This window comes from Natator depressus, chromosome 11 (genome assembly GCF_965152275.1).
Source record: "Natator depressus isolate rNatDep1 chromosome 11, rNatDep2.hap1, whole genome shotgun sequence".
Classification (NCBI taxonomy): domain Eukaryota; kingdom Metazoa; phylum Chordata; order Testudines; family Cheloniidae; genus Natator; species Natator depressus.
In genome coordinates, this window is record NC_134244.1 from 42,069,649 (window position 1) to 42,081,689 (window position 12,041).

Below are 12,041 nucleotides of genomic sequence, written 5' to 3' on the forward strand. Positions count from 1 at the left end.
TATTATTATAGGTAACTCTCCACTATGGGGAAAAAAGTCCATGAAGCATACATGTTGTGCACCAAACTGCAGTCATTATTTTATTTTCTATAAGGCCTCTTCATGCAGTTCCAACTGCACTATTCCTGCATACTTTGTATTTCTCTGTTTATTTAAGAAGGGAAGTTTATCCTGAAAGCTATACATATCAATAGTAAAGTTGAGACTCTGACTACACAAAAATTAGGACATGTATAGTTCAGGTTCCCATACTGTCTAGGTACCTGAGTGGCACCCATTATCATAGTATTCATATGCATTACAATACAGTCTTTCGTTACACCAACAGACAATGCCGGGCAATGTAAGATACAGCTCATCAAAATAAATAAATGTAACAGTCTACACTATTAGCCTGCCAAGAGCGCTTTATAGTCTTAAAATGTATATACACTGGATGCATTTCACCCACCACTGAAACACAGAAACCTTTGGGGAGGAAAGCAGCAGTTATTTCTTGACACCTACCAACAGTACACAACAGTTTAGGGCAGTGTAACGGTGCAGAACCACCGCCGCGGTACCTCTTACTGGTCGTGCTGGGAATTAGCTCTCTTGGACCACCAGGGCACCTTTTACTAGCGATGTCTTGCTCGTCATCCCTTCCACTTCCTCCACCGTCTCCACCATCTGAACCCGCGGTGCTCCCGGACCACGGTGTCCTCCGACTGTGCCCCAACCCGCTGTCTCCCCACTTTCGGGTGACAGGCAGTCTTCAGTCCTTCCACTAGCCTCAGCAGCCAACTAAAGTTTCTAGTCCAGCCCCTGGCTTCAGGGGCAAACTGCAGTCTGAATTTAGGCCACTCTCCTCATTGGCAAGTATGGGTAAAGAGCGGGAGGGACCCAGGCCTGCTCGCTATTCTGGGTCCCGGCCCAGGGACCCTATAGCTGGCAGCCACTTACTGCCCCTCCTCCTATTTCTGCTGCCTACTTTCCCTGGGCCACTTCCCCTGTAGCCCTAGCACCTTCCCTGCCCTGCTTCAGGGCCTCAGTCTGGCCATGGTCGGCCAAGAGCTCCCCTACTGCTCCGCTATTCTGCCCAGCACTGTAATATCTACGGTGCTCCTCAGCAGACAGTTCTTTCCCTTTGTCCTCCAAGAAGAAACTGCCTTTGCTCTGTTGAGCAGCCCTTTATATATGGGCTGCTCCAGTAAGCCTTCTCTTGATTGGCTCTCCCAATGAGCCATTTCCTGATTGGCTGGGTTCTGCGCAGCCGCCCCACCACAGGCAGGGAGTAAAAAAGCACCATACCCAAATGAATATGTGTCATTTTGAGTGATATCACAAAAAATCCTATTGTGCTGAATACATGAAAGGAAAAATAGAAAGGTTGAAGTGGAAACAAAACCTGTGAATGTAATTATTTCTGTGTGATTAAAATCTCAACTTCAATATTAATGTGTAAGCTTTCTGTACAGAAACAATAACAGCTTAGATGTTGTTTCCTTATTAGCAAACTCATTAACAGCACAAAACATTTTTTAAAACTAATTTTTCTTGCTGAGACACGTTCCATTAAAAAATTAGTCTGTCACGCTTGATCAAGATATAGCTACATGAAAGAGTGATCAACTATAGCTAAACACCTATTGCAAAAATGCAAACCTGCCAGGTTAATCATGGAAGATGAGGGTGTTTCCATTAAAATGAAGCATTTGACTCCCATTAAATCTCTATTTTTTATCCTAGAACTTGACAGACTATTTGGAAGAACTGCAATTGGGCATTTGAAAGAGAGTACAGAGAAATCCCTGTTTAAGTCAGTAAAGTAATCCTCTTTGTGATCTAAGCTGTAAGCTATTAATGCCCCTGACAGTACTATGCTCCATTATATTTAATGCTATGTCAATATGACAAACACATTCCAGAGATTAATTTCCTCTCTCTTGTTGCATGATAAAACTGTTGCAATTAAATCTGAACAATTCAATAACTTGCAATGGTTTAGTATGAGCACTGTTTTGTAATATCATTTAATGAATCAAACCCAACATTTCAGCATTCTTAAAATTGACACTGATGTTTCCCAAGTTCCTAGATGTAGCAATGGGATAGAGTTACGCATAAAAACTTACTGACATGATGTTCAATATCAATTAAAACACTCCTATATTTTAATCTACAATTTCAAAACAGTTACGAAAGAATGCTAGTCTTGTTAAACAGCATTAAAGGGACAGTATCACTTTAGGTCCTGATCCTACAATCTGAGCTATATGAGCTGACCCTCTGCACTGATGGGTATTCCCTATGCTTCAATAGGATTCCACAACTGAAGCACCAGGGCCCACACTTTCTGTCTGTTTTAGCTACTATTGCCAGTAATGCTTCAGGTGACTATTACTGAAAGATTGGGATGGGAGGAGGAATTCACTGTTCTTTCACTGTATTTATTATGTGCATTTAATAACGTAGGGACAGTCTTGGTATTTGCTCTGTACAGTCAGTTTCCCGTTTGTGGGCATCTTTCACACAAAAGAGGGGACAGAGAAATGTTTTATAAAAATAGAAAAGTGTAACTGTAAATAAAAATTGCTAAAGTTACCAGGTCTTTGCAGAGGGCAGATGTGGTACCTGAAAATCTTTTTAACTCTTATTTTAAATTAACCAGATTTCCAGTTGACGGTGCCCCTTTAACTTCAGCAAAAGCAATGTATTCAAGTTGCCCTCTACATAATACTTCCATGTCTCCCATGTAGTAGTTGTTCAGAATGTCGCGTGCGTGGATGGATCTGGAGTTTGTGGACAATGTAAAGCTTTGGATCATTATAATACCCACCTCAAAAGTGCAGGTAATCCTTCTAGGATGGGGAGCTTCCTGTTGCAACTGATACACTGAGAGAAGGCAGAAGTTAAATATATTTCAGTTTTCTGCTTAACACAGAATTGTTTGTGTTATATTATGCATTTTATAACATTAAATTTTGATTAAAAAAATACCTGCTGCAAGATTTTGTGCAGAGGGATACATAAGCCAAGATATTATAATTGATTCACAATGAATCAGAAACCACTCGCTATTAGAATTCATTTAACTAATTAATTACTGTGTAATAACTGGGCAAGGTGGGAAAAAAGCTAGACTTAGGCAGAAAAGAACAGAAGTTATGATCAATGCAAACTTCATTTCACAATACATCAAAAACATGTTGGTTCTACAACTCTGGTCTTCAGCAAGAGGGTTCACAGTCAGTGCTGTAAGGCACTGACCACGTCCTGCAAGGCGCTGCTCACCTTCAACTCCCATTGATTTCACTTGGGACTGAAGCTCTTCAGGACCTTGAAGAAGAAACTCAGAGCTTTGTAGAATCAGGCCCTCTGTCTTTATGATTGCTCACTAACCTTTCTGAGCAAACAAAATGTCGTTTATGGCTGTGAACCTATGGTCATTCAGTGGGCAGTTTCCCATAGTCAAGGCCTAAAATGTAACCTATTTTAAAATGGGTACAAATACCAAAATATCTATTTTTGTTATCCTTTAAAAATTGAACCTCACCAAGACCAAGGCATTTTTAAAAGTAAGTTGTAAATTTATGATAGTAACATGCTACTGTGCTATAAAGGAGGGACATTCAGCTCCTCCTTCTAAAGTAGTTTGATTTGGCAAATCACCTTAAAAATGAGGCTGTTGATACTTATTTTATCATTATAAAAATTCTGATCTGATTAGATTTCTTTCTGAAATAGACATTGAGAGATGTAATCCCTTAAAATTAAATTAATTTTCAAACAATATTACTCGCAAAGGACTCTGATAACATGTGCTGTCACTTCTTTCACGTAACAAGATCATAAATTAGTTTATCCAATGAGATTTTATTTTATTATGCTTGGCATTTGACCATAACTATTTTTCTGACACTCATACTTCGTTAAAATGCTAAGAATATAAGAATCACAATGGAGAAAATGGCTAAGTGTTAGATGACAAGTAAATATTCACACTAGAGATCCTTGTTCCAAAGGGGGGAAAGGGAGGAGCAACGTTTTTATCTTGATTTCATTAAAAAAACCTATTTCACCACTTTTAAAAAACTGTTTTGCAGAGATATTAAAAAGGTGATGTTTGCAAGTGATGAAAAAACAGCAAAATAATGTAAAATTAGCAACTTTCATTGGAAGTACAGCATGAACATTTATTTTCCTCAGGATGGACTACTCCCAGTTTCCACTATAAAAATAATATTTTATGCCACAAATGAAGAAATTATTCCCTGATCCAAATCTGATACTTGTGGAGAACTAGCTCAGATTTTATATGAAAAAATTCAGAGCAAGAGAACGGATAATTTTAGATTTGAAAATATGATGATGGATAGCCACAAGTGACAGGCTCCGTAGAGCACTAAAAAATTCAAGGTAATCATTTCTTGCCTCACATCAACATTAGAAAGATTTTCTGAAGATGACCTTCTCCTCAAAGACTGTGCCTTTTATTCTTTGCAGGTCAGGAACACACTATGTGGTCTGTCAAGTTATAAAATGTGCTCTCTATCCTTTTTCTATAACTGCTGCATGAGAACCAAGCTATCAGCTGCTGTTTCCTTGCCGCTACTATTCCTAGTGAACTCGAATAAGACATTTCTATTCATTCATCGAGACAGCAACACAAGCAAATAATATGACTGTGTGCACTTACTTCTAATTACGGAAAATTATGAAAAACATAAGTTGCATCTACAAATGATGTGCGTTGCTTTAGCTACTGGGATAGCTGCCAACGAGGCTTTGGTGTTGTAAAGGTTGGACACCTCATTATAGATGAGGGCGTAAAATAAAATGAACCAAAAGGCAGAGTTCATTGAGTTCACAGAAGGTACAGTGATTTATTATTAATATTTGCAACTGAAAGCAAAACATACAGAACTTGGTGACAAACACTAGGTGAACAGCTGTTATGATTAATGATGTTTAATATAAAAGCTACAATGTACTCCAATTTTATTCTTTAACCATCGTCTACAAGGCAAAAGCTTGCTTCAAGTCACTTTATGTGTAAGTGCCTTTATTTTAAGTGACTGGCTTGACATATGGCAAGCCACTGATGTAATAAGTTATGATTCAAAGCCACACACAGAGATTGCTTCTAGGTTCACATGCAGACTGAGGTTCCAACCACCGCAATTATGCGACAGCAGTTGAATGGGTTGGAGATTGTTACTCACGTTCAGTTCCTTCACATTAAACTATCTAAAGAGAAGACCAAAGACAGCTGGGAGAAAATCTTTAGCATTTTTCCCTATCCTTGCTGCTTATTTTTCATTCATTTCAATTAATTTAAAATAAGTTTTAAAAGGTTCTGAAGTTGCTAAAATTTTAAGGCTTATGCAGTGTTGTCAACCCTCTTGAATTTCTCATGAGTATCACAATATTAGATGTTTTAGTTAAAGGCTCAGCGTCTGGAAACTAGAGATTATACAAGAATCTCAGCTTTTGGGATTTTTTAAAAAAAATCTAAGTTTCTAGTCTTCATGGCAGCAGAGAAAAGCTTGAAACTATTACTTGAGTTCATCTTAAATGCTCAGAAACCAGATGGCAAGTAAAAAAACCCCAACACTAATGTTTTGGGGGTTTTGAGGCACAACTCATGATTTTTGAATGTTTGGGGTTGGCAATGCTGTCTACAAAGTAAGTGCCTGTTGTACCAGAACCATCCAATATCTGCAGGACTCATGGAAACTGAAAGTGAATGTTTCAGAAAAGATGGAAGTTCTGTGCATTTAGACCTAGAATATATACTGTAGAGCAGTGGTTCTCAAACTATTGTACTGGTGACCCCTTTCACATAGCAAGTCTCTGAGTACGATCCCCCTTATAAATTAAAAAACTTGTTTATATATTTAACACAATTACAAATGCTGGAGGGTTTGGAGTTGAGGCTGACAGCTCGTGCCCCTCATGTAATAACCTTGCGATCCCCTGAGGGGTCCCAACCCCCAGTTTGAGAACCCCTGCTGTAGAGAATAATCCTGCATTAGCAAAGTCATTAACTAAATGATTCAAAAGGTCTTTTCTTCCTCTCATCTCTATTATATATTTTCAGTTGATAAGAACTATTTTAATCCAGTCTCTATAAACTTTAGTAACATCTTACACTTCAAAAATAATAAATTTTTTTGTCAAAGGTTTAACACAAACTTAAAACCTTAAACTCAGTAGAACAGATTCCATGATGTGCAGTAATTTTGAAATAAATGCATTCTTTTGGATGCTGAATCATAAGTCCCAATTTACACAGGTGAATTCTTTCATTATGTTAAGTGCTGCTTTCATGTGTCTTTGGCAGTGCTGTTGCTAGCCCATTTGGGGCCCAAAGCAGGAATAGTTTGTGGGGGGCCCTACACATACAACACATACTAATAATTAATAGGGAGTCCCTTAAGCTGCTTCGGGCACTAGGCAATAGCTTAGTCTGCTTATGCCTCGTGCTGGCGCTAGTCTTTGGACATGGTCTCAGAAGGACATCTAGCCTCAAAAATATGTCAGAAAATGTAGAGTTAGAGGCATTTTAAAAGTAGTTGTGTAGCCACACACACACACTCACTCTGAAAATCTGTTGTTAAATAAAGGCTGATTCTTTCTGCCAATCCCCCACAGCTTCACCAAGCCCAGTGCCTCCCTCTTATGCATACAGGCAAGGAAGCAGAAGTTACAGGTGTGGCATCCTAACAGCAGTTTCACTTTTCCTTTTCCAATGCATCACTTCTCGTGTTCATTCATCTCAGTCTCTTTCAGCCTCAGTTACAATGTGTGTAGAAAGGTAATTCTGTTTCATGGAGGATTTAGATATTTCTAAATCTGGTTTCATTTTGATTAGGAACGAAACCCCAAAACTTCGAAACTGTCCTTGAAAGGGAGGGAATGGACCCTTGGCTCTGAGGCAGGCAGCCTGATGGGTTGCCCTGAAGCTGCAGACCCAGGAAGCTCTGAAGTTCTTGTCCCAGAGCTGTCTGCATGGCTGGGTTCCATCAGAACATTGGTGAAATGTCCTGATTTCGCTGAATCGGCAAATTCAGAACAAACTTTTTCAGCTAGTTCTAGTCTCAACTCCAGTGGTGCATGTGGTTAAGGCAAATTGGCCTTAAAATGTTCCCATGTGATATCAAGCTTTTACATGCAAGAATCCAGGTCACTAACGCCCTAAGGAACTATGCCAGCAGGCCATACCTGTGCAAGTAGTCTCATTGACATTAATGGGAACACTCATGTGAACAAGGTTTACAAAATCCAACCCCAGGGACTGTACAGCTGCACTTGGCCTTTGGCGTCAAGGAGTGCAAGTGTCTCCAAATGACAACATTCCCTGCTATTCTTCATATTAATGCACAATGTTTCTTGAGCTTATATCTCGATAAACATGATATTTCAATTGTTGTAAAAGCACTAGAAATGAAAGGTTTTTGTATCAACATTTTTAAAAAAATCTGTTTGAATACTCACAGTAAGATTTCCAAACAGGTGGTCGGTATTCATCAGTATCTGAAAGAATAATGACACTTATCTAAATACACTATTAAAAACAAGGTAAACGCATTCCAGCAGAAGCGTTAATAAATTCAGCAAGATAACTGTACAAAAATCTAGCTGCAGTATATTCTAATACTATTGGCATTTTAAAAACTACAAAAGGGAGGTATAAAAAATGAATGCAAGTGCAAAGACTCTTCTCTTCTTTATTTAGAAATCTGTAAAAGTATTTTTCAAAACAAGATGGAAGAAGAGCAATAGAATACCACTTGGCAAGATGGCCAATTTACATAGAACCCTAATGCTACTATAAATAGAAGTGCAAAACTGGGAAGAAAAAGCACAATGCTTTCTTTAAATATGCTTTTTTAAAAAAGTTTATATTAGAAAATAATATTTCCTTAAAGATATTTAACTTAAGATCAGATCAATCAACTTTCATTCCAACTATTAATGACCCCAGTCCTTCTCTGAAGTGTTTTGGAATTGGGTGTATCCCTTTCCATAGTTTGTGAGCTCTCTAGTAGAGTTTACTGTATTCTGTGTTTGTTTTAGAAGACGGTGTCTCAAGAGGGCGCAAAAACTATGTAAAGGGATACTACATTCTTCCACTGAAATCAGAGGCCAAACTCCTATAGACGTCAATGCTAGCAGAATCAGGCCCTAAATTTGTGAAAGCAAGAGAACTGTAAGGTATCAATCTGTATAAGAAGCAATGTTGTAACTTTATTCTACTGAGATCGCTCTTCTTTTTCAAATCTTCTAATTACATTGATCTCAGCTAATCCATGATTTGCAATCTGATACACTTCACAGCATATAAGTAATATTGAAGAAGTTGCAAAAAACTTGCATTCCTTTTATACTGAGTACAAGCTCCAGATAGGAAAATTATCAGATGCTGTAATGATACCACATGAGCTTGTCTGCAAATGGAAATCTTGCAAACCTCAAACTTTAGTTCTTGTCGTGTACTTTGGAGTTTGTCACAAAAAGAACTTGGTTTTCTAGGTTCTGTCTGTCTTGTGACTTGCTGACAACTTACCAGATGTTTTAAGTTACAATGTTCTGTGAAAAAATAGGGCTAGATTCTGGCCCTCATTGCAGCCGCTTTGTGCCAGTCCTCTACTCCAGCGGTTCCTCTACTCCAGTGGTTCCCAAACTTGTTCCGCTGCTTGTGCAGGGAAAGCCCCTGGCGGGCTGGGCCAGTTTGTTTACCTGCTGCGTCCACAGGTTCAGCCGATCGCGGCTCCCAGTGGCCGCGGTTCGCTGCTCCAGGCCAATGGGAGCTGCTGGAAGCAGCGCGGGTTGAGGGACGTACTGACCGCCGCTTCCAGCAGCTCCCATTGGCCTGGAGCAGCAAACCGCAGCCACTGGGAGCTGCTATCAGCCGAACCTGCAGATGTGGCAGGTAAACAAACCGGCCCAGCCCGCCAGGGGCTTTCAATGCACAAGCGGCGGAACAAGTCTGGGAACCACTGCTCTACTCCTATCAGGTACCCCCTAACTTTGGTTTTGATCCCATGAGCTACTGATCCTACAAGATGATGAGCTACCTCACCTCCCATTGCAGTTGACTGGAGTCAGTGGCACTCTGCATGTTGCAGGATCTATGAAACACAACCACACCTGAGTGTAGATGCCAGTGTCTTCTGCTACACCACAACCTTTGGTAGGCAAATATCCGCTGGCACTGATGCTGTCTGATGCCTCAAACATACCCACTTAACTTCTGACTATCATCTTGAATACACAAACAGAAGATGTTTGTTTAAAAGATGTGTGCTTGTTCAAACAGAAGTTACTTCATAGAAGTCCTATGGCCTGTGTTATTCAGGTCAGACTAGATCACCACAATGGTCCATTCTGGCCTTATAATCTATGTATCTGACTACATTCGAGACCTCTTCTTTGAGCCTTGTAGTGACAGACATCTTCACTCTGGCATCATCCATCCACCTTTCAGGGATTCTACCATAGAACTTGAGGCTGGGAAAGTCTTAGGCTTGCATTCCCTTAGGGTATGGCACTTACTTCCTGTGGATATTTATCTTAAACTACCCCTTCCCCATTCAGAAACATCTGTAAACACTTCTAATTCAGGAATGTTTTCTATTTTAATTGCTATCGGCTATGGATGGTAACTGCTCCACCTTGCATTTTCCACCATATTTGTATAGCTGTCATTTTGTCTGGCTTTTTATGATCTATCTTGTGTGACATTTTAATTACTATATATGACTATCATATATTAATTGCTTATAGAGTGCCTCAAGTGCCTTGGTATCAGGACCATTTATAATTAAGTTATTAATAAGTGAGCATCTGGGTCAGATAAATAGATCCCCAAAATCCCATTAGCCAAATCCCCAAGAGATCATGCAGACATGCTACCATCTCGTGGTTGCCTGCCTCGTGTCTCACAATAGCATGGAGGTTTTCAGCTGTCCACCTTATGCTGTGTCATTGAAAGATCATCATCAGTAGACACACTAAGGAATATCCATTTCTAATTTTTATTTTATTTTAAGTTAAAGCCATGTTAGGGGGTGCACGGTAGGAGCACTGGAACATGATCCCTCAGCACTGTACTGTATGTCATGTGGAAAATGGCAAAACCTATGTCTAAAAATAATGGGCCTTTATTCCCAGAAGAATATTACTACACTATTAGCTGGCTTTTGGTTTACTGTTACTACTTTATAAACAACATTTGCATCGGTTTTATTTACAAATAAATGACAAGTAAAGAACATCATCCCCAATATTTGTACAATGGGAAGTGACCATTATGGAAATACAAATATCTTGGCTGTTTAAACTGTTTTTGAAGGTACTACAGCTATGTAATCATTACAACTAAGGGCATTATGTTTACAAAACTGAGAAGCAACAATATTTCTGCCTCAACAAAAAAATCTCGTTCAAGTCAAACAAGAACAGAGGTAACTTCCACATAACAACAATTTATAAAATTCTGAAACTGGAAGGAATGATTTATGTTCTGCAGCTGTGCACAAGTATTTTGTTTAAAAATCTGTCAGCATACTTTACTACCTTAACACTGCTAGAGTTCCCAGAGAACATTCCACATTTGGGAATGAAAAACAAAAGGTCATTTCTATTGTAATTTTAAAAAATGTTCTCAGATATAAAATAGTGTAGCAGCAAACACAGCACAATGACAATAGTGAAGGAGAGGTTTTATAGTGTCCACTTGTGTCTGTAACAGCGTGCTGTTGCTGTTAGCACATGATAAAAATTACTCTGCTGCCTACCAATAAAAAAAGATAAAGTCTAAACACAGCATTGGACTATTAAAATCTTTTAAAAAATTATCGATACTGACCAAATATGGACAGTATTTTTGGGTGCACACTTTGTGAAGAGGCCTGATTTTCAGAGGGCAGGTGCTTTTTCTTTAAGGTGTCCAGTTGGGCATCCAAAAATTAAGATACCCAGATCACTAATCACTGAAAATTTAGGCCAGACATGGTCTGTTTCTTTAAGTCACAATTCAGACATACAGTGTGCTGCAAAACTGGCCCAAAATATAAAAGTTCCCACCAACACAACAGTGTTTTTTAATTAATGATGTAAACTCTACTCTGTCAATCTCTCTCAGGTTTTTCTATAATGCCTATCAGTGCAATGCCTGCACTCTGCTCTAAAGTTCTCATAATAAGATCAAACCATTTTCTGCAAGTTGTGCATCATGTTTTTCCTCTACAGTATTTTTTAGTTAATTTATATTTAATTAATCTGAATATTTAACCTGGCGCTGCAAACCCTTACTACTGGGTGTAGTCCTACAGATGACAATTTGAGTACTCAAAGTGTTACACTCAGTAACAGTTTTTAGGATCATGCTCATAGCACAGTTTAGTAAATTTGCCACTTCAACCAGAGCTAGGATAACTTTACAGGCACAGTATTTAGTTATTGCAACATAAGGAGCAAGAAGTCTTGTTTTTAAAATGGCAATGCATCAGAAAAAAACTGACAAATTTCCCTCATCCAGGCAATTTTTGAAGTCTACAAAAATCTTGCTCTGAAAAGGAAGGAAGAAAAAGAAAAGGGGATATGTGGAGGAGAGGCTACTGAAATACAACACTGGGATTTCTGAAATCATCCTAGCCTAAAGCAGGGGTTCACACAACAAACTTTTTGGTGGCTTCATAGTGCAGCCACCAACTCTTGCTGGTGGCCACGCTGACGCTTTTTCCTAAAATACTTAATTAACTTTAAGAAAAACAAAATAAATATGCACACATACATATCCAAATCGTTGTAATTTATTTGTGTAGGGTTTTTTTCCAACTCAGTAATAAAAATAATTTACATTTGTCTCTATTCTTTACTGGACCTAAACAGACTAGAAACACAAATAAGGTGCTTCGTATGTTCTTGTCTTTTTGTTGTTGTTTCTTTTGCTTTTTTGGTTGAGCTTTTTTTTCCCCCCCTCCTAAGATTCGCTAGCTGGTAAGTCTTCTGCTGTGAAAAGTGATATCTGTATGTTTGTTAATATCACTTTT

At 38.8% G+C, this 12,041-nt stretch overlaps 1 protein-coding gene across 4 annotated transcripts in view; it reads right to left on the minus strand.

The window, feature by feature from the left end:
• Positions 1-12,041, minus strand: part of CHN1 (chimerin 1) — a 148,485-nt gene that overhangs the window by 102,780 nt on the left and 33,664 nt on the right. For 2 of the 4 annotated variants that reach the window (XM_074967619.1, XM_074967620.1), the window contains exons 3-4: positions 7,480-7,518; positions 2,819-2,874 (exon numbers count right to left, since the gene is read on the minus strand). The exons of 1 other annotated variant lie outside the window; for it this stretch is intronic. In XM_074967619.1, coding sequence (XP_074823720.1) covers positions 2,819-2,874; positions 7,480-7,518 — 95 coding nt within the window. The remainder of the gene's footprint in view (positions 1-2,818; positions 2,875-7,479; positions 7,519-12,041) is intronic. One more of the 4 variants, XM_074967621.1, reaches the window with a different exon arrangement.